We start from the raw sequence: 27,954 nt of genomic DNA, 5'->3' as shown, positions 1-27,954 counted from the left end.
CGCCATTGGCCAGCCCCGCCGCCACTCAGGCCCCGCCGGCGGCGGCGGCGGCGGCGGCGGCGATGCCGATGCCGATGCCGGCGGGCGCGGAGCCGCCGCGGCGCGGAGCCGCCGCCCGGCCCGGGCACGGCGGGGCAGGGGCGGGCGGGGCGGGGGCGCGCAGCCCGCGGGCCCCGCAGCGGCCGCCCGGACGCCGCCCGCCGCTGCCGCCGCGGCCGTAGGCGCCCCCGCCTCCCGGGGGCACGGCGCACCGGTATGAAGCGGTGCCGGTCGGACGAGCTGCGGCAGCCCGAGGAGGACCCCGGCGCCGCGGGGGAGCCGCCCGGACCCGCCGCCATGGAGGCCAAGCCCGGGGAGGCGGCGGCGGCCCCGGAGGCGGGCGCTGTCCCGCCGCCGCGCACCAAGCCCCCCGACCTGAAGGTGAGCGGCGGCGGCACCGGCCGGCGGGCACCGGGGGGCTGGCAATGGGGCGAGAAGCCGGTGGGGTCAGCGGAGGCGTGAGGACCCCTTAGGGTCGCCAGCGGGGTTACCAATCGGGCAAGCACCCTATGGCGTTACCGCTGGGGTTACCGGTGGGATGTACGCCTTGGTGGGTACCACCGTCCCCACACCCTGGTCCCCGCTCTGCTACAGGTGTGACCTTGGAGGATGTGGGATGGCCCCGGCATGGGGATGCTCCTGGGATGGGGATGGTCCCGGGATGAGGATGGTCCTGGGATAGGGATGCTCCTGTGATGAGGACACTCCTGGGATGAAGAGGTCCCAGGTTGGGATGCTCCCAGACTGGGGATGCTCCTGCACGGGGATGCTCCCAGGGGAGGGTATGGCCCTGGGGTGTGGGTGCCCCTGCAGTGGGCCACCTCCCAGGGCCAAGATGCCTCATGGTGGGCTTGCACAGGCACGCACGGGGCTGGGCACCGCCGAGGCCGTGGCCCTGCTGCAGCCTGGCCACCAAGAGCAGCGACAACAATAGGGCGGCGGTGGGAGAGGCAGGAGGACCCTGGTGACACCACTCGGCAAGGGGGCTGCGGGCACGAGGGTCGCACCCCAGGGCAGGTCTGGAGTGGGCTGCCATCACCCGAGCAGGCTTTTTTGGGGTAACAGAGCTGTCCCCCTGCAGAGGGGCTGAGCAGACCCCGGTAAATAACTGCCCGAGTCAGCCCAGCGCTGAGCGTGGGGGAGATGCTCGGGGGACCGCCAGCTGCGCTGATGGGATTAGTGCTGCGGCAGCCGGGAAGCACCGGTGTATAAATGGTGTATAAATGGCCCTGAGGCTGCTCCTCCTGTGCCTTCGGGCTGTGTCCAGTTAATGAGGAAAACAAGTTACGCGGCACTGCAGCGCTGCGGGAGGGAAGGGAGCCGGTCCCCGGCGGCAGGGTGCGGGCAGAGCTGTGGGCAGGCAGGACGGGGCGGTCCCGGGTGGAATTGGGCAGAAATTTCCTGTGGGTTTGAAAGCGGAGCAGCTCTCACCCCCGGCCGTTCAACAGGGTCCTGCTGGCGTGGATGCGGTGGGGTTTTTTGTTGCAGAGATGAATTCCATGCTTGTAACTTTGGTGTTTTCAGGCGCTGCAGCACGTTGTGGCCGCGGGCAGAGCGCACTCGTGGCAGCGCTGTCAAAGGTGATGTGGCAGTCGCGCTGCGGTGGTGCGGAGGTGCCGCTTCCACTCTTTGGTTTCAAAAAGACCTAGACAAAAGTGGAAAATGTCCCTGGTCACCCAGGGGCAGCCTGGCATCCAGGACAGAGACCCTTGTGGAGCACCCCAGCCTGCCGCTCGGCCTAGAAGGTCTTACCAGCACGGTCAAGGTCACGTGGGAGCAGGGAAGCACAGCCAGGACTGCCAGGCTGCTGCCATGCCTGCATGCCTCCCTTCCAGAAAGGCAGCCAAGAAATAAAAACTCCCATTCTTGTAGGAGAACTCAGCTGCTTTAAGCACAAGAAGCCCTGTGGTTGCAGGGCGCTGCTTGCTGCAACACGTGGTGCCTTTTCCTTGATGTCCGAGCAGCAGCTCTGGCTCCTGAGGCTGTTTTGGCTTTGCTGATGTGATGTCCAGCTGCTGCTGCTGCCCTAAAAAGAGCTGGAGGGGAGAACCCCGTGCCAGGGGAAGGCACATCCATGGGGATGTGGTGCTCAGGGCCACCCAAGGCTTGGTGGGGTGGGACACCCTTATCTTCAGGAGGCTCGACTTGGCTTGGCCAAGGTGATGCTTCTCATCCGCATCATCCCCCAGCCTCTCTCCATCCCACCTGGGGTCCTTTTCATCCCTTTCCAGAAAGGGGTGGGAGCGTGGGGCAGAATGAGCTGTGGCTGACGATGGGAATGGCCACCAGACCAAGCGTTCCTTGGTCGGCGCGTCCAGCTCTGAGCTGGAGCTCAGCCTGGTCTGCAGCCCAGTCCAATTCGCAACAGCAGCAGTGGCCAAATGCCCATTGATTTTATCGATGTGAGTATGATACCCTAATGCAGGTTTGCTTTGCGATGCTCACCTTTAACGCATTTGTAGCTCAGCAATTAATTGCCCACATGGAGTGAATCCTCAAATTTGCTTCGCCAGGCAGAACGCATGAAAAATTGCATCTCGGTGCTGCCCACAACTTCCACGGCAGAGCTGGGCGCTCTGCCTGGCCCCGCCACAGACACCACCGATTCAGCCACTCTGCCTCCTGTTGCTACGAATAGTGCCATCGTTAATATAATCTTAAAGTTTTCCTGCCTCAAACCCCCTCTGGAGCTGCACTGCATTCGCCATGGGGGAGCGGGTTGGGACAAGCTGGTCCGTGGCCCCTCTGCTGTCCCCAGGCTGGCATGGTGCCACACACCAAGACCCACAGATTCATCTCCCCGGGGACACTGAACAAGCATCAGATGTAAACTTTTGTTTGCTGCCAGCCAAAGATGAATTTGAGCTGGCAACCTGGAAACAACAGGCTGCCTCGTGTCATCTCCATCCCCTAACCCCGGCGGATCCGCGGCAGCTCTCCATTCCCCAGTCCCGACTCCGGCTCCTTTGCCGAGAGCAAGGGCTCCATTAGGGGAAAAGAGTGAAAAAAAAAAAGTTCTGGCAAGGAGCAAAGCAGATGCATGACACATAGTTCTGCTCAAAAATACGTTGGGTGGCAGGGATTTCTGCGCTCTGCAGCAGAGTGACTGGATCCATACAAAACGCTGCAGAAGGAGACATTCAGCCTCTTCCAGCTGCCAGGGTGTCCAGGGCGTCCCATCACCAAGGAGTTCACTGCTTGGTCCTGCTCCCACTTTCCCCGAGCATCTCTGAGCTGAGTGTTTTCCCTAGGTCTCTCTCTGGTTTCCCAAATGGGCTGATCTGGCCAAGGGCAGAAAATTGAAGCCTGACATCATTTCCATCTGCAGTTTCACGATCTTGGTCTTCGTGGCTCCTGCCTTTCCCTCCTTTGAACCTGAAAGCCAAGATCAGGAGGAGTCCAGAGGCACTGGCCTAAGCTGTTCCCTCTTCCCAGGGCCTGATTGAAACCCCACATCCATGGGCAAAATCTTCCCCTGGGCTTCCTGGAGGTGGGGAGCCTCTCCTGGGGAGGAGGGAGATGAAGGACAAGGAGAGGTCCCACCACAGGACGTGCAGTCCCCAGCATGGGTCCTGCCCTGAGCAATGGGGTTGGGACAGGGGTGGCTGGAGGGGACAGGGTGAAGTGTTAACCTCCTCATAGCAGGTCAAACCCCTCAGCTAGTTTATTTTTTTCGAAGGTCCCTCGCTACTAGGGGATGGGTCTGGGGGTGGAGACCCCCTGACGTGGTTCAGAGGCCCCCCCATGGTGGTGCCTGTGCAGGCTGCTCGCTGCAGGGAGGATGCGGAGGACGACTCCTCTCCGTAAAGGTCACCAGCCCCTATTCTAAACCCTCAGGTACATTTATATTTAATCCCTCGCACGAACAATTTTCCAGGCATATTTTGGTCTTGAAAGGACACCGCCAAGGTGAGCCGGCTCCCCTGCGGTTAGCGGGATGGAGCTGTTGTCAAGCAGCTCGAGCAGGAGCAGCGCGGTCCCTGGAGCGGCCGCATCCATCATCTCCCTGGGGCATCGCTCGTCAAAAGCTCTCGGGCTGCTGGCAGGGACCCTGATGGGTCCCCGCTCTCACCGCTGCAGAGCTGCACGCCGGGACCCCCTGCCCCACAGGGAGAGGAGAGCATCCTCTGGGCAGGGTGCAGCCAGAAGGACAGCGTGTTTCCCTGGGGTTTGTGCCAGGCGCGGTGGAGGGCGAGAGCCGAGGCCAGGGCGCGCTGCCCTCCCGGGAGCTGCACGGTGCGTCCCAGCAGACACACGCTCACGTTGGTATGGGGTGCTCGGCTGAGGCCAAGCACCCTGTGCCCAGCTGCCTACGGGCCCAGCCCCCCCCAGATCTGACCCCCCAGGGTCCCCATCCTTGCTTCCCACCGAATTTCAGTGCTCAGCATCCCCGCAGTCAATTCAGGAGATGCAGAGGTGACAGCCGTGGGAGAAGTGGTCGTGGGATGCCGCTCGCTGTGTTATTCGCCTGGGAGCACATCTGGCTGCTCTCAGCACCAGCAGCAGAGATCTCACCCTGCAAACGCCCCCCGAGGCTGGGAGCTCGCGGGGGTCCGCAGCCCCCGCAGCTGGAGCCACACCTGGGCAGTCGGTGCCGGCCCCGCAGATGTTATTCTGGAGAGCATTCAAGGAGCTGCGTGTCACTATAGCGTTTTGGTAGTGCATTAAACAACATGACTAACGTTTGTCACATGTTTGTTCTCTCATCCTGTCCCCGGGAGGAGAAGCGTGTGTGGGGGAGTGCTTTATTTTCCATTTTAGAACATCTATACGTTTTCCTTGGCATTTGTGACAGCGGGAAGAGCGGCAGAATGGGGGCTCGAGATGCTGGTGTGCGATAGGGATGCAAGGGGCAGCTGGGCTGGCTGCCACCCCGCTGGGACAACTCTGCCCCCAGCCCCCAGCCTGGCTGCTGGCAGTGGGGTGCAGGATGGTGGCAGGACCCCCTTGCTGGGGACCCGTAGGAGGATCAGCTGGAGAAGCGGCAGGAGGACTAGAAACCCTGTGCCGGGGCGAGCAGGACCTCCCGGGGTCCTGCTGCTGTTTGCAGGGCTGCGAGCTGCTCAGTGCCTCATTCCCTGTCTCTGCCTGCTGGGGGGAATGGCTCCCCCCACACCTTAAAATATGGAGTGCTGTGGGATGGGACGGGATGGGATGGGACGGAACCAAACGGGATGGGACAGGACGGAACAGAATGGGAGGGAATGGAATGGGACTGAACAGAATGGGAGGGGATGGGAGGGGATGGGATGGGATGGGATGGGATGGGATGGGATGGGATGGGATGGGATGGGATGGGATGGGATGGTCTTCCACCGTGTATGTGCAATGCCTCCAAAGGGCTGCAGAGTCTTGGCTGGAGCCTCTGGGTGGGCCAGGGATACAAATAAATAAATAAAATAATAATAATAATAACAACAACAACAACAGAGTGGGACTTTGCAGCATGTGGCTGTGCTATAAGGTCATGGCAACAAGATCCCCTCCTTGTGCGTCTGAAAGCCCAATAAGAGGTTTGGATGTCAGGGCAGAGCTGGAAAACCATTTATCGAGAAGCTGGGAGGCTTCAGGCTGTGTGGCCGTTTGGCAGCGGGAGGAACACTGGCCCCGGAGAGCCCGGCACGGCCCGAGAGGCAGGGAGGGACGCACGTCCCCGCCATGGCGAGCAAGGGCAGCACCCGGCTCTCCCACAGGACATTGCCAAAGAGCAGCATCCCAGGCAAAAGAGTCATCCAAGTCACTGCCTTCCTGCAGTATATGTTGGTTTGGGTTAAAATAGGTTTTTTTTCAGCTCTTGGCCAGGTGTGCCTTGTCCCCACGGTGTCCCTGCAGGGCCGGGACTCTGCTCTCGGTGCAGGCAGGGCGGTGGGATGGGTACAAGGGGAGGCTTGTGCAGCTGCCTCCTAGCATCTCACATTTTAGCAATTAGTTTCCGTCAGTGGATAAACACGTAAGAAGGAGGCAGAGAGTGTGACTGTGGTCAGCCCAGAGCCATGCTCAGCCAAGCCGTGTGCCCGGGGCTTGACCCTGCCGCAGCCAGCAAGAACCGATCCACTTACCCGGGCCGTGAAGCAGGAGCCGCTCCTTTGAAGTCCACGGCAACAAGTCCCCGCCACCGAGCAGGAGACCCTGGCTGCATTAATGAAAAAGACGGAAGAAACAAAGATATTTTTGTATTTATCGTAGTGTTTCACAGCTGTCTACACTGAGAAATTAATCTCTGTATCCATTGCATCAGTTATTAAGCAACGGCTGTTCCAAAATAGCCCGTGCAGACGCTCTGTTCTGAGCCACGAGCAGTTTCGTGCCAGAAAAATGCCTCTGCATTGGAAGTGCAGTCATATCCCGGAGTAACAAATGAAAACAGAGTTTTTACATCAGCAAATTCTCTGAAATAACCATTGCAGAACGGCTTATTTGTGGTGACCGCTCCCGACCACTCTGTAATGCAGACAAGCCTTTAGCTTGACAAGCCGTCGATCTGGTGGGGGTTCAAGCCCAGGACAGCAGGGCTGGGATTCCACTTTTTGCTTTCCTACCCCTTTTTCCCATGCAATCTCTTACCGTCCCGCCGGGAGCCCTACCTGCAGAGGCCGGGAAAGGTTCTTTCAGGAAAACTTGGAAAGGGCCTGAGGAAAGTTTATTTTAAAAGGTGAATTTCTGTCAGATTGAGCTGTTGGGCCAAGAACACCTGGGGGGAGACTGGCTTCCAGCTCCACGCTGGTGCTGGAAAACAGTCCTCTCCTTTATTGCCGGCTTTGCTTTTATTTTGTTTTCATTACCCTCAAGGAAGGGAGTTGGTTGTTTCTTTTCACTTGGACCTTCTAAAGGGCTAACTGTGCATCCGCGGGTATGCCGTACCCTTGATGGTAGAAATCAGTGGGTTTATAGTTATTACCTATCTAATGCTCTCTCTGTTTCCATAGAGACTCTATAAATAGAATAAAATTTAAATCACTATTTCCTGAAGTAGCAATTCAGCACCGTAGATTTATTATATATTTCCTAGGAAAAAGCAAAAGGATAGAAATTTTCATTATGAATGGATAACAGAAGGATTAAAGGGTTTGCCTGTAGTGTTTAGTGACACAGGATCTAATTGCTGATTCCTTGTCAATATTACTGGTGTGATGAGAATTAGGTCCTTGTGGATTTGGACCTTGTGGCTTTAATGCCTGGGATTTTTAGGAGAAGGAGTCCTTTCCGTATGCCCATGAAATCCTCCACAGTCTGCAGCTCCTGGAGGTCGTGTCTCAAACATCACTGCTTTTCCAGAAGCCGGGGCTTTTGCCAAGAGTCCTCTGGGGCTATAAGTAGCTCCCAGTTTGGAGCCCGCTTCACGCTGGTTTTCAAGCATTAGTAAATGGCAGCGCCGCAGTTAGGGGAACCAGCATCCCTGGGGAGAGTCCCAGCCGCAGTGAATCAGTGGTGAAATGCCCCTGAACGTCAGCAGGGTCAGGACTGGCGTCCGCAAAGGTAGGGTGCTCGGCTCAACTCCAAAATCGAGACAGAGAGCAACAGGGCAGACTTGTGCCTTGTGATCGGCTGGGTTCCTGGTAGCTGAGGCTGCTCTGGGAGTCGAGAGGAGCTTTCAACATCCCAAGATCATTTACTTGCTGTCTGGGAGCTGGGATGGACCAGGGATCTGGGATCTGGGATCTGCTGAGCCCTTTGCAGATGCTGGAAGTTGCTGCCCACGCCGCTGCCTCCCGGTTGACCACACGCAGGGGATTGCGGAGGGCACCCAGCCAAAATCTCCTGTGGATGCAAATCTGGGTGTTCCAGTGTCTGCAGGGAAACCGCTCCAGGCTGACCTGGCTGTAATCAAGAGCATGACCTGTTCCACCATCCATATTGCATGACTTTGCCGTGGTTCCACCCCAATTCCCAGGAGCCGGCATGAGAAACGCCGTGTGCTCTGTGGGAACGTGAGTCTCAGGTCTCAACCCCCTGGGAGAGGAAGACCTGGGGGTACCCAGGGGAGCAGTGTGCCCCCATCTCCTGCTGGAAACCAGTTGCTGCCCAGTGGGGACTGGATTTGGGGGCACTGGGCCACAAGCTGCAATTTCACCCCTGTAAGCAAGGCCAGCCTGGTCCGTGCTGTGCTCAGAGGCCATGGAAAATCCCCTGGGAAAAAGCCCTCCCCGATCCATCCTGGAGCACGTTTCGGAGAGCAGGTGGCTCCCGGCAGCGTGTCGGTGGCCGAGGCTCCAAGGCTTGGAGTAACCAGGGCTTTTCGAGCTAAGGACAAGGCTTCTCGGTCCCTGCCGCCTGCAGAGTCGGGGTCTCTGCGCAGCACGTGGCGTTGGCTGCAGCAGGCACCCTCCTCCCTCCATTGCTCTGAAGGGTCTTTGTGCTCCTCTTGCTACTTTGAGGGGTAGCCAGCGGTCATCGGAGACCTTCCCCTGGCGTGGGTAATGCTGTTGGAGCTGCATACCTGAGCTGTCCTGAGCCACCCTGCTCAGCCCTCAAGTGGCCACTAATGTTTAATACTTTTTCATGGGTGTAAAGTGCAGTGCCAGCAACAAGTGCAGTGCCAGGAACAAGCAACAAGGCTTGTTCCCTTTCACAGATTCCTTTGGGCTGATCTGGGGTCCCCAGAGCCCGCCAGAAGCTCTTTCATCCCTTGAGCTTCACATTTTGGTTCGGCGTTAGAGTGGGCACTGTCCGTCAGAGCTGTGTGTGCCAAAGTGGGGTGATGCTGTCCCTTCCTGACAGTAACAGGGGTTGTTTTCTCTCCTCTCCTGCAGAAAATCCAGCAGCTGTCCGAAGGGTCCATGTTTGGCCATGGCCTGAAGCACCTTTTCCACAGCCGCCGGCGGTCGAGGGAGCGGGAGCACCAGAACTCGCAGGACTCGCTGCCGCCGCACTACGGCATGTCCGACCACGACTCCCCCGACGAGAAGGAGCGGTCCCCGGAGATGCACCGTGTCTCCTATGCCATGTCCCTGCACGACCTCCCAGCGCGTCCCACCGCCTTCAACCGGGTGCTGCAGCAGATCCGCTCTCGCCCCTCCATCAAGCGCGGCACCAGCCTGCACAGCGGTAGCCGGCGGGCCAAGAGCAGCTCGCTGGAGCCCCAGAAAGGGAGCCCCCACCTCGTCCGCAAGGCCCCCCAGGACAGCAGCCTCACCGCCATCCTGCATCAGCACCAGGGCCGCCCCAGGTCCTCCTCCACCACCGACACTGCCATCCTCCTGGCTGAGAGCGGGACCGTCTACCTGCTCACCGAGGACACCGAGTGCCTGGCCGATAAGGTAGGGCTGCGCCGTGGGGGCATCCTTGGGCAGCTGGGGGGCACGAGCCCACGCCGGGGGGCCAGGGCAGGACTGGGTGCAGAGCACCCCAAAATGCTGTCAGGAGGAGACTGTCCCTCCAGGCAGCGCTGGTGGCACTGGGTGTGCAGGATGGTGGACGGCAGCCCCTGCCTAGGAGCGAATTGGGTCCAGAGGCTGCCTGGGTTGATGCTCCTCTCGCGGGGAGGCGAAAGCAGGGACGTGCACTGGTCTGGTTCCCAGAGCGCGATTTGAGGGAGAGAGAAAGGGACCTGACCAGAGCTCTGTGCCAGTGGGGTGGGACCCCCGGCGCGGGCTCGGAGGAGATCCTGGGCAGCCCAGCCCAGGGGCTTGGCCAGGCGGCTGCAAAGTGGTCCCACCTGAAGTGATTTTTAAACCACTCTGTGCAGAGCTCATAGAGAGGATGGTATTTCCATCTAGCGTTTAGCCCTGTTAATTATGAAACAGCTGAGATTAGCGCAGCAGCACGGCACGCTGAGGACATGGTGAGAGTGGTGAGAGGTGCTCCAGGTGCCAGTAGGATTCTCCATGTTGGCTCCTCTGCTTGGCCTGTGGAGCTCAGGGGGGTGTCACACTCTAAAACCACTCTCTGCAGCCCTAGATGCATCCTCTTTTTTCTTAATTTACCTGAAAACGCCAGCAGTGAGTTCGCAAAGCAGTAGGGCTTGGGGTGGGGAGCTGGCCAGGCAGGCTCCGGCACCCCGTGGGGGCTCGTGGGTGGGTGGCTTTTGCAGGAATAGCTGTGTAATGGGGTGGCAGTGGCTGGGCAGAGCTGCGGGGTGGGACAGCGGCAGGGGGTCGGGTCCATGCGCTCCTCCTGAGCAGTGGGACCCAGCGGGCGCAGGGGCTGGGGGCGATGTGTCCCACACGCCCCCCCAGCCGCTCCTCTCTCCTTGGCACCGACTCTCTCAGAGGGAAATCTGACCTGGAGACTTCTGTTGCCCTCTGAGCTAATGGAAAGAGGATCAACCAGATACTTTTTCTTTCTGTTTTCACTCGCCTGTTTCAGTGCCAAGCTGCAGCTGACGCTCACGGCTTGCAGCAGGTGCCAGCGCGGCTCCCCTGCCACAGCCGTGCAGGGACGGGGCCACCACCGGGACGTGGGAATCTGGTCCCAGAGGATAAACACATCATTGTATTTGCAAGAAACAGCTGCCCAGGTCCTCTCCCCTCTTTACTGTGTGCAAATCGGGGCACCCCAACCCTTCCCTGGCAATCTCTGCGCCGCACCCGGACCAAGTGCCCGAGCAGGGCCAGGGGCCGTTCAGGTTGTTAACTTGAGCACCTGCAGCCAAAATTTCATCCATCTGGCCCGTGGCATCGGCCTTGCAAGGAGCCCGGTCCTGCTGAGCCCTCTGGGGTTACGGCCGAAGCTTCGAGCCGAAGCGGCTCAGGACAGAAGCACCCGGAGGAAGGCGAGAGCAGAGCAGGTCTGCGTCCGCTCGCGGAGCAGCACAAAGAGCATGAAAAGGAGATGAATAATTAACTGCATATGACACAAAGAGTAATAAGAAGAGAGATGATACTGGGGCCTTTGTGGGGCAGTGGAAAAATAACCTATTTAGAGAAACAAGAGCTATGTGATATTCTCATGCCGTATTATTTTTCCATAGCCCTCAGGAAACCCAGCCTCCTGCCGGCAGCAAACCGGCTCCTCTCCCGCAGGGACGGAGGGTGCTGCCGTGCCCTGGGCACGAGTACACCCGGCACAGCTCCGCCGGAGCCCGGCAGGCGGGTTTGCACCCAGGCTTTGGGCCAGCAAGCGCTTTACATCGCCTCTGCCCTGTCCCGCTGGGGTCAGCCGCCTCTGCCTCCTCCCCGCTTCCCCCGCAGTTTGGAAGCCGCTGCCCCGGGGATGCACAGGGCCCCTGTGAAAGAGCCATTTTTTCCCCCAGAAATTTCATGCTGAATTTTCCATCTGTTGCGTAAGGGCCTGAGCGCACGCTGGATTAATCCCTCATGGGATCGCTCAGCCTCAGCAAGTGCTTTCTGAACAGCTATTGACATTTTGTTTTCCTTTTTTTTTTCTTAATTAGGTTCCCGCAATTTTCCCTTCCCTACCTTCACCTGGACCGGTTCCTCGCCCTGTGGTCCCCGCCGGCACAGGGCCACCCTCAGCCCTGCTGGGGCCGGGCACACACAGTTCCTCCCCCTGCACCCCTAAGTCCCCCCAGGAGGCAGCTGCCGGGGTGCTGCGGCCCTGGGGAGCAGACGGGGCGGCTGGAGGCGGTGAGCGGGACTACGGCACAGTCTGGGCATTCAGCGCCGAGCGCCAGTTCTGCCTGGGGCTCGCGGTGTAATCAGAGAGATGCCTCGCATGCCCCTGTGCTGCCTGCACGCTGCCTGCACCTGCAGCTGCCCCATGCCCTGGCACAGCTGCCTGTCGTGGGGACCGTCCCCGAGCCGTAACCCCCAACTGGGGCTGGGGGTCTGTCACCAGCACTGCACGTCGGGGACCGAGCTGGGGACAAGGCTTTGCTTTACGGGGTGATGCCCTCGTGATCCCCAGGTGATGCCCATGCTCCAGCACACATGTTCGTGGCTTCCCCCCCCCGCCGGCCTTCCCCGCCGTGCTCTGCTCACCTTGTGCGTGCAAAGAGCAGCTCCTGAGGAGGGTGGGATGACAGCGCGATGGCCCGGACGTCCCCTGCCTCCCGCTGGCAATTGAACGCAGTTTGGGACCAAGGTTTTGTACATCCACTCTGCTCTGAGAACCACAGCCGATCGATGTGTGCCCGTAGAGTGCGTGCTCCCTGCTTTGCCCTAGCATGGATCTCCGCTCGCCGGTGAGCCCGTCGGGTGGGCTGGGGGAGCCGCTTCTCCGGGGCTGCGGGTGCCCACGGCCAGGAGCACCGCCGGATTGCAAGCAGCTGCTCTCCCACGCATCCCATCGTGCGTGGCTCGCCTGCTTAGCCAAAGCGAGGTGGTGTATTTGGGGCGTACGTTGGTGCCGGTGTGTCCGGGGGAGCACGTGGCCGGTGTTGGTGTTTCACACAAGGACGTGCCGGCTTGCAGACATGGTGGCACGTGTGACAGCAGTGGTGGCAGTGGCCTGGTTGGAGCAGGGGGAGTCTGCAGAGAGGGACCACGCGTGGCGATGGGAGTGTTCTGGAGAGCTTTCTCCTTATCTCACTAATCTCCTCCTGGTGACCCGCCAGCGCCTTGTCGGAGAGGCGGGCAGACCGGCTGGGACGGCCGCCGAGGCCCTGGCACCGGCAGCAGCGGCTGTGGGGTCTCCCCGCAGACCCCGCTCTCCCGCGGCAGTGGGGTCACCGAGCGTCGGTGCTGGCGGGGCAGAGCACCCCGGGGGGACCCTTGTCCCCGTCCCCCTTGGGGCGGCCGGAGCCGGACGGGGGCGGCCGCGGCGTTTTGTGCCTGGTGCTGCCAGGGGGCTGCGCGGACGCCTGCGGGGACTGCGGCATGGTCCACGTCCAGGTGAGCCCCCGCCGTGCGCCGAGGCCTCGGGGTCCCTCCGAGCCCCTGCAAGCCACACCGAGCAGCGGCGGGGGGCGAGCGGGAGGGAGCCGGGGCGAGCGGGCTGGATGCGGGGCCGGTGGCCGTTAGAGGGCAGCGTTACCGCACCGGCGTGCACGGGTGGCTCTCCGTCCGTCCGTCTGTGCGCAACCCCAGCCGGCTTCTGCCCGGCATCCCAGAGGAATCCGTTCACAAGTGTCACGAGTGCAAGTGCTCAGCCCGGGCCGGCAGCAGGGCTCGGAGCATCGCCCGAGGGAGGCGAGGGCCGGACCCTGGCCCGGCTCCCTGCTCGCCTGCCCTCGGCCTCCCTCGGCAAGTGACAGCACCAGCTGCCACCGCTGCCCGCGGCCCCCCCGTGTCCCTCCCGCGGCCGCCTTGGCCCCCCAATGCGGATGCTTCTCCCATGAGACACGGGGGAGGGACAGGGGGAGCAGGGGGGGCTTCGTGCCACGTCTCAGCTTTGGGCTTGTGGGCCAGGCCGGCTGCTGAGCGGCTACGAGCCGTGCTTATTTATGGGCTCATAGCCTGAGTGTGCCAGCTCCCTGCTCCGGTCTCCTCCCTCCGCTCCCCTGCTGCCTGCCCAGTCTCTGCAGGAGATGGGTGGTCTGCGGTCCCGGGGCTCTGCCTTGCCGGGGGGACCTGTCCTTACGGCCCTATCCCCGCTGTCCTGCTGCCTCAAGGGCACCAGCGCTGCGAACACAGGGCAGGATTCATCCCACTAAATTTAGATGCCGCTGGGTCAGTGGCTATATCAGGGCGAGACGGATTACAGTCAGCAGGGAGAAACCCACAGCTTCTGAGCATCCGCCCCCGGGGTGGCTGTGGCCCACGGGCATGGAGGGGTTTGGGCGAGCGGTGGCTGGGAGGCTGCGGGACGGCTCAGCCCTCGCCCCGGGACGGCTCAGCCTTCGCCCCAGCAGCTTGGGGCCATCAGGCAAAGTTCATCTCCCCTGCTCGGGCATCTGCTTTCTGGCTGCAGCGTGTCCAGCTCAGCCCTGGCTCCCTCTGGCTCCACCGGCATCCGACCGCCTTCGGTTTCAGGGCGGGGACGTGGTTTCTTGCCTCCTACGGCTCCGGTTACCCAGAACTGGTCTCAGTCGACAACTGGGACGGGGACAACGACAGGGACTCTGCACAACCCAGCTGTGACCCCCGGGGCCAGCGTGGCCCGTCAGGGGGCTGAGCAGCCCCAGCCTGGCTCCAGCTCGGAGGGGAGATGCCCCAGGGCCGGGGACGTGCTGGGAGCAAGCCGGGTTTGCTCCACGGTGCTTCTTGAGTATCCTTTCTCCCTGCGGTGGGTGAGGACGTGGTGGTGGCAAGGGAGGTCGGCCGGGCGCGCTGGGGTGGCTCGGGTGGTGGGATGCTGGTGAGCGCTTTGCTGTCCCTAAAACTCACGTTCAGTGGAAATTTCGTGGCGCTGGAGCCAGCAATCCTAAAACCAGGAGCTTGAAGCTGAGCTCCTGAGCAGGTAGCCTGCTTCCTGGAGGTGCTGAGCACCTAAGGATCCCTGAGGAGCTGGCAGGAGCTAAAGGGATGCAGGACCTTCAGGTCTCACTGCTTTGATTGCTGTCCCCACATGTCTAACCCAGGCAGGGGTTTCCCCTCACTCCCTGCCTCAGTTTCCCCAGCTGGGAACCAGGGCCAACATTTCCCTGCGTTGTGTGAAGTCTCTTGCATCTCTTTAGGAGGATTTGCTGACAAAAGGAAAGCACATCCTCCCCTCCCAGCCAAACTCCGGGCAAGTTCTGGTGTTAAAATCCCAGAGGAAGGAGCTGAAATAGGCCAGCTGTGACTGCAAAAGTGAATAGATGGACCGGTGGGGTAAAGCTGCCCTCCCTGCAGCCCCACGGCCGGGCACCCCGTGGTGCCCGGGAGGGGTCCCAAGGGGGTGAGCTGGGGAGCACCCATGTGCGGAGACCCTACAAGTGCCCACGGTCTGGGGGGGGAACTGCTGACCTCTGCTGCAGACCGGGCATCACGAAACTGGAGGTGCGAGGGTACTCGTGTCCAGGTTGGCTTCCACTTCTCTGCCTCTGTTTCCTCGCGTGTCACAGGGGAACGAGAGTCTGTGAGTGCGGGGTGGTGGTGGGAACTCGTTCCCTCACTCCCATCGGGATGGTACTTCAAGGAGCAGTTTGGGAAAAGCAGATAATAGCTGTGAAGACAAAGATACCCGAGATTGCTGCTTAATTAATTCAGAAGAAGAATATCAGACTGTGGTACTGATTCACCCCCTAGCAAAAGACATCGTGTTCCTCAGCCTTCGCTGACATATGGCTGTTGTTTCCAGCCCACCAGCAGCTCCCGCTCCGACAGGCAGGCACCAAACGCGCCTTGCCGCCTGCCCCCGGGCGATTCGGGTCGGGCTGGTGTGCGGGGTGGATGGCCAGAGCGGACAGGGCAGGACTGGGGGAGCAAGGGTTTGTGTCCATCCTGCAGTCTGTCCTGCCCATCCCCTGCTGCCGCGGGCAGGCGGCTGGGTTGTAGCTGAGCAGGATTTGGCTCCTGAGTCAGGATGAGCAAAGCAGGGTCCTGCCTTATGACTCCTCGCCCCGCTGCGGCTGCAGCTCTGCCTCTGCCTGCCTTCCCCCTCAAACCCTTCCTACATCAGCTGCCAAAAATCCCCCCCAGCTGCACAAGCACCCTGTTAGAGGCGCGAAACCCAGCTGCAGCATGGGCTGGGGGTGCTGCTGGTGGTTTTAATGCTGCCTCACCCAGCAAGCGAAATAGCAGCACCATTGCTGGAGCACCCAGGGTTACTCCCTCCCATAAAAACAACAATGGGAATTTTTCCAAAGATTCTCCAAGCGTAGGCAGGGCCCTGAATAGCTTCACCCGTGAGGGATGGTCATTGAATCATCTCTGCAGAAGTGTTCCTCCCGGTGACCTGTGAGCCCAGGGCACGAAGGACAGTCCCCAACCCAGAGGACGTGGTGTCAAATTAGGAAACGCTGGGGTCCGCATGGTGTGGCTGGGCACAGAGGCACAGGGACTCCCTGAGCCCGGGGCAGGCAGCAGAGACACATCCCTGCCACCCCGGGGATCTGCCTGTCTGTACCCACGCAGCCGCCTTCCCCACGGGGCTCTGCGCCGGGTGCTGTGCAGGAGCAGGCTCCCCGCCTGCTGCCACTGAGAGCCCCGTGGGATGGTGGCATCATCCCAGCTCAGACTGGGGACCGGGGAACCGCTGCGTCGCGGCAGCTCGTTTGTTTATTCTCTGCATCATTCGGAAGGCAGCCTGGCCAGGCAGCTCTTGGCGGTGCTGTTTGTTCTCCCAGCACAGTTGGAGGAACAGGACCAGCCCCTGCGGCACCCAGCCTGTTCCCGCTCCCCCGGGCTCCCTCCAAGCTCGCCAGCCTGTGCTGCTTGTTCTTGACTGCCTCAGAGCCTCGTAGTGCCTCTCTGCAAATGCACGTCCTACGATCCTCTGCCCCTTGGACTCCTTAACTGCAGCCATGACAGAGGGAGAGGATCCGGCCGTCTTGCGGAGCACCGGCCTGGCGCTTTGCAGGAGTGACCAGGGCATCCTGATGCCGGAACAGCATCCTCCTGAATCCTGTCCCGGGAAAAGGATATTGCTCTTAAATTCTCTGCTGGGTGTCTTTGTAAGTACCCTGCTCCGCTCTCCTTCTGCTCCTAGGCACCAGCAAGGCAAGGACTCGAGATGTCCCAGAATAAGGGGTGAGGAGCAAGGTGGTACCTGCAGGCGAAGGTCAGGCTGCTGCTGGGCTCTGTGTGGCTGCTGCTTGCAAGGGTTGAGGTCTTAGCCAAGAAGCCACTTGCTTTAGACACCAAATTCCCTTGGGAACGCGAGGCTAAGGAGCAGTGGACTTTGCAGATTTGCACCTGTATCAGCGTCCTGGCTCCTGATAATCTGTACGCAGCTTTCCCAGCCCGGTCGAGGACACTCTAGTGCAGCTCGGCCAGTCTTCCTCCTTCTTTTAGAACCTGCTTCTCTGTGCTAAGCTCAGGCCCTGCACGTTCCTGCTAAGCCCAGCCCCAGCTGCCGCCTGTGCTGGCCAGCAAAGGCAGAGCCCAAGCCCAAAATTTGCCGCATGTTTGTGTTGCATCGCTAGGTGACCTGTCTCTTGGTTGAGATGCTCGGACCAGGACATTGTAGGCGGTCAGGGCTGGATTCTGCACGACTCAGCACTGGCACACACTGAATGTGCTGTGATTTTGTGGCCACCCAGGGATTTTCTTTGCATGGGAGCTGGGGTTTACTTATTTTTAAATTTGCCTCTTACAGGCAGGCCTGAAAAACATACCTGCCGCTTTATAAGCAGTGGACTAAATCTAAAGCAGAGCTGGGGCTAAGGATGAAGGGGAGTCCGCCACCAACCTCTTGGGTAATTTCCTTGCAAAACCCCCACCGTTCCCATGCCGGCGGGGTTTTTGCATCGTGTGGAAGGGAGGCTGTGCCCTTGGGAGGGGAGATGCTGCACCACTTCTCCACCTTGCTTTGCAAGAGCATTAATAGGTGCTTTAATTCTTGCTTCTGCAATTGTTTGCTAACCCTAACCTTCCCCTTGCGCTGGGGAGCTGAGAACAGGTTGTTTCCTATGAATCAAGCTATCTGAGGTCCCCAATAAGTAAAAAAATGCTCTCCAGGTCTCGTTGCAACAGGCTGCCTGCAAAGTCTCATCCCGAGCATCCTGGCATTTATCAAATCGTCACTTCTTCAGCCTCCTCTGGGGAAATTTGTGCTCCTCCATCCTTCCCCGAGGCCAGGGCCAGCCGGGCAGGTCAGGCAGGGTTTGCAGGGGGCTAGGAGCTGGCAGGAGGGGTGGGGGGCCATTACAGTTAACCCCAGGCTGGGAGGACCGAGTCGCAGCACAGAAGCGGGGCTGTGCCTGGCAGCCCCGAAAAGCGCTTCCCTGCCTGCAGCATGGCTGCAAGCGGCTGCTGGGGACCAGATGGGCTTCGGGGCCGGCCCCAGCGCTTTAAACGAGGGAAATGGAAAGCAGAGCTCGGAGCAGGGAGGGTGTTTTCCAGAGCGCCACGTGCAGCTGGGGATTTTTCGTGCCCTGCTGAGGCGACGGAAGAGTGATGGGAAGTGACCTCTGGCTCCCATGCTAAAACGAGAAGTGATGCTATGAGAGATGTTAAACCAAAGATGAATGTCCCTCGGTAATCTGCCCTGCGTCATGCCCGGAGGCATCCACAGCCTGGGGCTTGGCCAGGCTGCAAAATCCACCCTCGCTGGGGCTGCTCGGTGGGATCGGAGGGACGGACGAGAAGCGGCGCCTGCCCATGGGAGACACACTGCTCCTACCCACGCCGGCAAGGAGCCGCGTCTGCTGCCAGCACCGGTCCCCGTGGGCAGCATTGCAGCGTTGCCCGCAGGGTCTGGCCGTACCCCACGTCTCTGCAGTGTTGGTGCGGCACCGGGAGGAAACTCTGCTCCTTCCTCGCCCTTCCCCGGCGCGGCTGAGCCCTGTACGGTAGGCACAGCTGGTTGCTGCTCCTGGCGGGTTTAACTTACTGGGGAATCTGCTCTTCTCTGTGCCTTTCGGTACAGATGGTACCACAGCCCGCTGCCAGTGCCTGCAAACGGTGGGTGAGGAAAGGCCTCAGCGCTGGCATGCACAAAGGTTGCTCATGCAAACTTGCAGCCCAATGGGGACAGGAGGCTTTTGCTTACGAGATCCTGTCCTCCCAAGAGGACAGACAGAGAAACACGGGAGCTGCCGACAGCTCCATGTGTAGAAGCAACTCCTGTCAGGGTTACGTGGCCTGCAGGGATGCTCAGGTCAGCACGGGGCTGTGCTGTCCCCAGGCTGGGGTGCAGGGACCAGCCGGGTCCCTCCAGCGCTGCTTCCCCAGCACAGGGCCTGCAGCCAAGCCCGGTTTGGGAAGACGGCACTGGCGAGCTGTGCTGCCACGCGGTCAATTCGGCCTGTCCCTTGCTCTCCTATGAACACCTGCCAGGCACGGCGGCACGGCTGGGGATGCCCCGGGCAGGGTGCCATGCACAGTGCCGGTGCTGCAGCAGCGGGAGTTTGGGCTAGAAGGGGCCAAGGATTTTAGTTATTGGTGTTTAACTGTGCTTTGGCAGCTTTGCCTCACAGATCGGTCCATGATGGGCTGCTCCGGCTCTGCCTCCTCCCCGCTCCCGGCACCCAGTGGGGCATGGAGAGCTGCGAGCATGGGCACCAGCACCAGAATTGGTCCAGGAGGGTCCGGCAGCGCTGGGCTAAAGGATGGGGTGATTCAAGGAAATCCATTCCCAGCTCAGAGCAGCCCAAGCAGAGGCTGTTGCTTCTGTGCCCCTTTCCTCCCATCACACTGGTCAGCTCATCTGCAGCTGCGTGTGCCCGTGGCCGGCAGTGCAGGCAGCCCGTGGCCGGCAGTGCAGGCAGCCCGTGGCAGCCCCTGCCCCAGACCTGTCAGACCTGAAGTCTCCTGGAAGGAAAGAGCTCCCGCAGGGAGGCTTTGCCACTGTTGCGGTGCCTGTGGTGAGGTTTAAGGGAGTTCACATTTGGAGGATATGGAGAGACTGAGACCTGGAGATGGTGCTTTTATGGAGCTGTCGAACCGAACCTTTCAAATCCATCCATGCCAGGTCAGGTTGATTTTTGTGCTGCCCACCCCAGCTGCTAAACCTGGGCAGAGCCAGCTCCAGCGCGGGCAGCACTGGCTGTGCTGTGCTGGCTGTGCACCGCAGGGTAGCTCAGAGGCGCAGTGTTGCACCCAGAGCCTCTCCGAGACGGCAGGTTACGCTTCCAGGGCACGGCCGGACATAGGGACAGCCTGAGAGACGCTGGGAAGCGCGAGGCTGAGCAGTGCTCGGCTTGTCTCAGCTGTGGGAGCAGCACGGTCTTCCCCATTAAACATGCATCTAGGTCACGATCAGCTCATCGGTCCGGCCTGTACAATTCAATGTGTGGCTGAAGATACTTCCTAAGCTGTTGTTGTCTTGTTGCCTTTTTTGAGAAATAACCAAACCAGAGAGCTGCAAATGAACCTTTCTTATTTAGCCCGTTGTCTGCGGCTGCACAGATGCTCTGGTCTGCAGCCACAGTTGGTTTGAGGTTTCAGCATCAGCAGGGCACGTTCAGAGCTTTGGTCTGGCACAGAGTAAGGCTGCGGGCTTGAATTCTGCTTCCCTCAATCGCTTTTATCCAGGCCTGATCCTGCAGTGCTGGCTGCATAAACCCTGCTCTGTGCAACCCCATGGGTTTGGGCTGAGTCAAATGCACAAGCTCAGGGTCTCCTTTCTCGGCCAGGACTTTTGCTTTGGCCCCTCACCATCTCCACTGGTCCTGGCATAAATGCAGCGCCTGGGGGGTGACTCCAGACTGCCACTGGCTTCTGCAGAACCAGAGCCTGCTGTCGTCCCTGCTTGCTTTTCAGACATCCCATTTAGTATCTTTTTAATTGCACATGAAGTCTCAAACACTTGTATCTGGTCAGTCGGCTGGATGTGGTTTCTTTGCATTGCGTGTTCTCCTGTGGCAGAATTGGGTCGGTGCAACCTTCCCCATCGCTCTCCGTGGCGTGAGCGGGCCGGATCGGGGTCTATCCCAGAGCACGGCGTGAGCCAAGACACCGCCTGGTCCTGGTGCTTTTAGCTCCCTCAGGCTGCCCAGCTCCTTGCTGGCGACTGTGTTTTTCCCGCATGTCGGTCCCACCCGGTGTTTTGCTTTATGCGCGCCTCCCCCTGCCTCTCCCGGGCTTTAGGTCCTGGTATGTGACAGAGCAGATGGCAACGGCCCGTCCCGACCCCCTGCGTCAGGGCACAGGCAGTGTATGGGGCTGGAGGCGTGTGAACATCCCGCCACAGGGACGAGGGGGGGTTGCATTACAGCCCTGAAAGCTCCAGTCGCTGAGCGCTGTAAACAGCTCCAGCAGATTTCCTGAGTCGGCAATCCCGCTGCAGCCATCGGCTCAGTCCCTGCGCGTTCGGGAAGCGCCCGGCGACGCGAGGCCAGCTCTGACGGGGGTCTGCAGGGGGGCTTTCCTCCTCCCTCCCTCCCTGCTGCTCCCCCGAAACTTTGCTGCCGTCAGCTGCCACTTTCCCCGGGCCAGGCACCCTGCCATGGCAGCCAGCGCTGCCCGCGCATCGCTGCCGGGCTCCGTGCCGCCGTGGGGACGCGGCCGAGCAGCCCACGCCGACTAGCCCTGGGGGACCTGAGCCCTGCCCGCGATGGAGGTAGGTGCCGGCAGCCGTTGGGGTTGGAATAAGACCGCGGGGAGGATGGCGATGGGCAGAGAGACCCACAGGGGCTTTCGGTACCTCTGTTTCTGGCGCTCTGTGAATGAAACCCACTGGCATGATCCGTGCCCGTGCAGCAAAGATGGGGTGGGAAGCTCCGCTGCGAGCTGAAACCCTTAACGTGCCTCCCTACATTATATAAGAAAAATTATTCTCAGGCTGATAAATTAGCGGAGGCAGCTGCTGCCGGCCCGTTGTGTCTGTCCAGGGGCGGCACGGGAGCAGGCAGGGCAGGCAGGGCAGGCAGGGCGCGGAGGGACACACAGGGCTGCCTGCTTCGCTCTCTGCTGCAGGCTTGAAAGGAGGGTGGGAAGTGTGAGTCAGGGCTCCTGCTTCTATTTTCAATGCCTGGGGTGGGTAATGCAGTCCGGTGGGAATAGCAGCTCCGCTCTGGGAGGCATGGGGCTGCAAACGCACGTGGGGACGGGGATGGGACTGGGGACACCCAGAGCGTCCCCTGTAATGCTGGGCTAATTGCAATCACCAACTCACAGGACAGATGCTGTCCTAAATTATGCTGATAAAGTGCTCTGGGGAAGAGGGGCCATGGAAGCACCCACATTTAATGACTGCCCCAAAATCAACCTCCCCACATCCAGTGCCCACCTGCATTTCTCTGCTGGCCGTGGCCTCTCCCCTGTGGCTTTCCACGGACACCAAGGGCCCAGGGCATGGTGACACGCGCACTGCAGAGCTGCCGGATCAGTGTCCGCCCTGCCTGCCAGCATACCTCGACAGCTCGGTGGCACTTATTTTTTCCATGCTCGAAGGTGCATATGGTCCTTCCCATGGCTGTTTCATCCCCAGGTTGTATTTCAGCTGAGAACCATGGTCGCCCTCTGTAGTGAAAGTCCTCGCTCGGGGTCAATGCAGCAGAAGCCACGGTGTTAGCTCATCCACTGCGCTTCCTAGTAGGCTATAGGGCATGGAAAACAGAATAGTTCAGGGCATGAGTAAGTGTCTTCAGAGTTTTGTTCTGAACTTTGCAATAATTGTGCAATTTCTTAAGAATGGGTTTAAATCCCTTCCAGTGGTGGGTGTGCCGGGAGACCCACAGCCCTGCGCTGGGGACACGGCCACGAGCGAGCTGCTGGGCCCCGAGCTCCTCACCTGCCACCCGGGCTTTCTTCCATCACCCCTGCAGCAGCAAATAAACCAGCATTGCATAATTGTGCCTGGCCAAGGCCCTCTAAGTACTGTTCGCTCAGCTTATTAGCTTGAGCCTTTTGCGTATCTCAGCTCTCCTGGGTTGAACTCTGTTGATAAGAATAATTTTTCTTCCTGCGTCCAGCATTCCTCCCGCATCCCACATCAGCCCCTGCTCTCCCCTCCGAGCCCGCCTAGAAAACAAGTGCTGGAAAACAGCGTTTTCATTTTGATGTGCCTGCCAGAAGGTCTTCTGCATGTAGGGAAAGTGTGGCTTTTACTAATCCCCCTGTTAAATCCTCTGCGCAGTCATTTAGGCTTGCTGGGATTTAGCACACACTGTTAATACTGCAGAGATCGGTATTGTCTTTTGGTTGTTTTCAAAGCAATAACCTGATGTGGCTTTCATATGATGTGCCCTGTGTCTGAGAGAGAGCAGAGCTTTCAGTGGTGCTTGGGGAAAGGATTTCACCCCAGCCACGTCAGCACAGATGGGCAGCATTGGATCCACGCCGTTCACCACCCATCCTGCCCTCCCTCCCCCCCGTGCTCCCAAATATACTCCCACAAATAAATCCAAAAGACTGGCTTTGCAGGGGCAAAGGTTTGGGTGATTCCCAAACCTTTCCCTGTTTGGAAACAAAGTTTGGGCAACTTTTTCCCTTTACTGACCCAGTTGGAATTTCCCATTTCGGCATCTCTGGGGCTGCCATTTCCTTCTCCACGGCCGGTTTGTCCCTTACTGTGCAGAGAATTGGGCATCAGGGCAAAAAGTCTGTTTCCTGCTGCTTCTAATTTCTGCCCCTCGATAAGGAACCAAAGCAAAACCCTTTGCAGGGCGGCTGGAGGGCCCAGCCTGCCCAAGCAGCTAAGAATAGCCTGGCAGCGGGGTCTGAAAACTCCACAGGATCATTGGGCATTATTATTTTTTTTTTTTAAATGCTGATCCAGCTCCCAGCTCTGCCCCGTGTCCGCCTGCGGGCTGAGGGCTGCTGGGTTGCCCCTTTGCTCTCATCCTCCAGCCCCTGCCCCATATCACAGTAGCGCTGCTGCAACGGAGAGAGAAGGGAAACCTCGGGGAGGGGGCTGGGGACGCTCCCACCGAGCTCGTGGTTGTCTGCTTCTGCCTCCCGAGGAGGCTGACACCCCTGCAAGGAGACCCCAGCATGAGGCACCGACACCCCGGGCTCCCAGCAGGACAGCAGCGCTGGGGAAAGAGGAGATGCAAGTAGGCAGCAGGAGGGCAGCCTTTGGCCCTGCTTTTCCAAGCCCCACGCGGGACCTGCTGCAGGCGGGAGTGTTTATAAGCAGCATCTTGAGGACATTCCTCCCTCCCGCGCAAGGCATTTCCTGGTGATCACACACTCCTAAGTAATGATCTCGCAGCGTTATCCCTATTAAAGGGTCATTCGGGGAAAGTGTGATGGAAATTAGAAATTATTCAGGTCTGCCAACAGTATTTAACTTTCAAGCAGCTCTTAATTAGAAGCCAGGAGCCATTTATACAACCACTGATATTTGCATAAGAATCTGCATGTAAAACCCAGCAACTGGAAAGATTTAGTGATTTTTTTTTTCAAGTGGCAAAGTGGCGTGCCTGGGTCGGAGAGCGTGAGGCAGGACCCTGGGTTGCAGTCCAGGCTCTGCCAGTGATTTTAAGTGTGGCCTCAGGCAAGTGATTTCCTCTCCCAATGCTCCAATTTTTCCATCTGTAAAATGGAAATCAGCACATGGCCAAACTTTCTAGGTGGCAGCTTGTGTTTGCAGAGGGGTCTGGCATTGCCAGGTGAGAAACCTTGCAAAAGAAAGCAAAGGAGCCCCTGCACCTGCAGCCAGCAGCTCTCTGGGGAGCAGGAGCTGCTCCTGAGTAACCTGCAAACGGGGGTTACGGCAGAGTTTCTCCTCAGCTGAACAACTCCTGTGTGTATCTAGGATAAAAGCCCAAGTCTGAAAATGAGACTAAAATACCTCCAGCTTGCTTAATCCCTGCTCTCACTGCTGGTTTGGTGGGAGATTTGCTGATGGGTTCCAGTTATAGCTCCTTTTTCCCTGGCTGGCGCTGGGTGTCCAGCAGCCCAGAAACATGGGTGCCCGTCTCTGCACAAAGCGAGGGCGGAAAGTCAGAGTCGAGCTCCCAGCAGCGGATGCCCCTTGCTGAAAGCAATTGGCCAAAACCAGCCCCAAAACCCTAATGATTTTGTTGCTGCAGCCTCTAAGTGGCTTATTCCCAGGATGCCAGCAGTAGTGGTATGGCTGGGAAGTGCTTAACCAGCCAGAAAAAGAAACAACTTCTCGCTATTGCTCTGGTTAACTCTTCTCTTGCCTCCCTCTCCCTCCTCTGCCCTGCACCCCGTTCTTCTCCTGCCCCCTCCCCGGGGGCTGCCTGGGCCTTCGCTCCCTCCATTGAGCATCACCCTCCTCTCTCTTTGCTTGCAGCTGGACAAGGGGGACGTGAGCGCGCTCAGCCTGCCCTCCACCGCTGGGCACGGTGACGCCGATGGCACCGTCTGCCTGGACGTTCCCGATGGCACCCCTGACCCTCACAGGACAAAAGCCGCCATCGAGCACCTGCACCAGAAGATCCTCAAGATCACCGAGCAGATCAAGATCGAGCAGGAGGCTCGGGATGACAACGTGGCCGAGTACCTGAAGCTGGCCAACAACGCGGACAAGCAGCAAGCCTCCCGCATCAAGCAGGTTTTCGAGAAGAAGAACCAGAAGTCGGCGCAGACCATCGCGCAGCTGCACAAGAAGCTGGAGCACTACCACAAGAAGCTGAAGGAGATCGAGCAGAACGGCCCTTCCCGGCAGCCCAAGGATGTCTTCCGGGACATGCACCAGGGTCTCAAGGACGTGGGCGCCAACGTTCGCTCCAGCATCAGCGGCTTCGGCGGCGGCGTGGTGGAGGGCGTCAAGGGAGGGCTGTCGGGTCTGTCCCAGGCCACCCACACCGCTGTGGTCTCCAAGCCCCGGGAGTTCGCCAGCCTCATCCGGAACAAGTTTGGCAGCGCGGACAACATCGCCCACCTGAAGGACACACTGGACGACGGGCACCCGGAGGAGGCTTCGCGGGCTCTCAGCGGCAGTGCCACCCTGGTCTCCAGCCCCAAGTACGGCAGTGATGACGAGTGCTCCAGTGCCACCTCTGGCTCAGCTGGCGGCAGCAACTCGGGGGCAGGACCCGGCGGCTTGGGAAGCCCCAAGTCCAACACGCTGGACAGCCACCACAATAACTTCGACACCATCCTGGAGGAGCTCCGGGAGATCAAGGACAGCCAGTCGCACCTGGAGGACTCCATGGAGGACCTCAAGGCCCAGCTGCAGCGGGATTACACCTACATGACACAGTGCTTGCAAGAGGAGCGGTACAGGTAGGGATGGGTGGGTGCCAGGGTGGCAGCACGTGTCACCCAGGGGGGCTCTTTGGGGACCACGAGGCCACCATCCTGGGCTTGTCCAGCTAAGCCCTGCATGCCAGAGACATGGGGAGCTGCAGTCCCCACTGCCAGACCCCTGGCAGCACCACTCCCATGGAGGATCATGCAATGCTTTCCCTTCGGCAGCCGTAACCAGCTACAGCCAGGAGCGGGGCGGGTCGGAGGGGCCGGGCGGTTTCCCCAGCGTCAGGAGGGCAGGAAGGTCCGTGGGGGGACCTGCCCGTCCCAGCGCCCCTCCACCTCCTGTGCACAGGTACGAGCGTCTAGAGGAGCAGCTGAACGACCTCACGGAGCTGCACCAGAACGAAATGACCAACCTGAAGCAGGAGCTGGCCAGCATGGAGGAGAAGGTGGCCTACCAGTCCTACGAGAGGGCACGGGACATCCAGGTAGGGGAGCGTGAGGGCTCAGCCCCCCGCTGCGCCCTCCATCCACAAGGCAAGGGAGGGACCCTGGGCTGGGAAAGAGGGTGGGCAAGGGGGATCCCTTTTTCTAGCACCCTCCAGACGAGGTCCTCACTGTGATGCTGTCACAACAAGAAGCAGGTAACTAAGCCATGTCCCCAAAATCCCTGTCTGTGCCCCAGCGAGTCCCCGGGTGCTCAAGGCAGGGCAAGGCTCCGGATGGATGGCTGCAGTGCTGGGCTGTTACGAGCCACATGTGGGCCAACACATAGTCCCTGCTGTCCCAGTTTGGGTCGTCTCCCCTGCTGCAGTAGGTACTGCTGGCACCGAGACCTTCCCCAGCACAGGCAGAGCGGGATGGGCATGCACTGCACATCGCATGGGCCAAGGGTTTGCAGGGGGAAACCCCTTTCCAGCTGGGGTGTCACAAGGTCGTGCACCCATTGGAGCCGTGCAAGCAAAACCTTCCAGCAGCAAGGTCTCAGAGCATGGGGCAAGTACCGAAAGCCCTCGTGGGGCATCCCCAGAGATGCTGGCCGGCCCTGACTTGCTGTCCCTCGCAGGAGGCGGTGGAGTCCTGCCTGACACGGGTGACCAAGCTGGAGCTGCAGCAGCAGCAGCAGCAAGTGGTGCAGCTGGAAGGGGTGGAGAACGCCAATGCCCGGGCATTGCTGGGCAAGTTCATCAACGTCATCCTGGCCCTGATGGCCGTGCTGCTTGTCTTCGTCTCCACCATCGCCAACTTCATCACCCCGCTCATGAAGACCCGCATGCGCATCCTCAGCACCGCCCTGCTCGTCCTCTTCCTCTTCTTCCTCTGGAAGCACTGGGACTCCATCACCTACTTTCTGGAGCACGTCCTGCTCCCCAGCTGATCCGCAGTCCAGCTGCTGTGGCCCCGGGGGCTTTCCATTTCCCGCAGAGGAGAGGGCCGGGGGACGGTGGTCCAAAGCCTTCGGGTTGTTTCTTCACACGCTCGGTTTGGTTGCTTTCCTGGCCCTCCATCCTCGCTGCAGCCAGCGGCGATTGCTCGGAGCGTGGCATGTCGGAGACAGGATCCGTCAGTCCTCTGGGATGTTTGGGGAGGGCGGGATGGGGAATGAGGAGTTGTTTTTGGAAGAAACTGGTAATTTATGGGGCGCTGGGTTTTCTAGGGTTTTGGGGTTATTTTTTAAATGTCAGTCTGTTCTGAAAGTCCATGGGAAGGAGGTCTTCTGCAGAGCTCTTCTGTCGGTGGGAAGGATTGAGCTGGACCAAACCCAGCTCCCGGAGAACTTCCTGCAGAGAGAGGAGAGTGGTTAAGCTGGGGCTGGGTTTTCCCTTTCATCCTTGAAGACCAAGATGGCAAAAAGCTCAGTCCCGGGATGGAGCGAAAGCGAAGCACGTGGCGAAGGAGAAAGCGGGTCCAAGGCAAATGCAGCAGGACATGCACACCCCACCAGCCTCTCCCAACCCCACCACAGCCTGGCCAGGGCAGAGCGGGGCTGTGACATTGTCCCTGTGTCCCCACAGGGGCCTGGCAAGACACAGGGGACCCGATGCCGGAGACAGCACTGGCACAAGCAAGATCCCCTCCGCTGGGTTCCCTTCATTTATTTATTTCCCCCTCCTCCGGCTTTAGTTGATCTGATCTCTTCAGGGACACCTGGACGTTCCAGCATCACGCCTCTGAGTTTTACAGCCTCTGCACTGTGTCGTGTGTGTGTGTGTGTGTGCGCGTGTGTGCGGTTTTTAATTTAATTCAAGACTCTGTTTCCATTTGTGAATCAAAGCTGGTAGAGCGGGGGGAGGCAAGCAGCTGCCTTCCCAGCCTCCCTGGCCCTACACAAGAGCACAGCATGCTGTCTCGGATGTTTCTTAAATTATTTCATACATATATATTTATGTAATATATCTATACACACACACACATATATATAAATATATATAAAAGTATATGC

At 59.6% G+C, this 27,954-nt stretch overlaps 1 protein-coding gene across 2 annotated transcripts; it reads left to right on the top strand.

Moving 5' to 3' along the window:
• The first annotated feature begins 61 nt into the window (after positions 1–61).
• Positions 62–27,949, top strand: TMCC2 (transmembrane and coiled-coil domain family 2). Of its 2 annotated transcripts, XM_087762269.1 has the most exons (5): positions 62–420; positions 8,790–9,296; positions 24,610–25,544; positions 25,864–25,999; positions 26,578–27,949. In XM_087762269.1, exons 1-5 carry the CDS (start codon positions 256–258, stop codon positions 26,887–26,889), a joined length of 2,055 nt encoding a protein of 684 aa, XP_087618395.1. In that variant the 5' UTR covers positions 62–255; the 3' UTR covers positions 26,890–27,949. The 2 variants fall into 2 exon arrangements, with proteins under 2 accessions (XP_087618395.1, XP_087618396.1); XM_087762270.1 differs by lacking the exons at positions 62–420; positions 8,790–9,296 and adding an exon at positions 20,592–20,964.
• The last annotated feature ends 5 nt before the right edge of the window (positions 27,950–27,954 follow it).

Source organism: Nipponia nippon, unplaced genomic scaffold (genome assembly GCF_047370975.1).
Source record: "Nipponia nippon isolate SJK-2023a ecotype South Korea unplaced genomic scaffold, ASM4737097v1 scaffold_25, whole genome shotgun sequence".
NCBI lineage: Eukaryota > Metazoa > Chordata > Aves > Pelecaniformes > Threskiornithidae > Nipponia > Nipponia nippon.
Note: the sequence above shows the minus strand (reverse complement) of the source record. Positions and strands in the feature narration are given on the sequence as shown.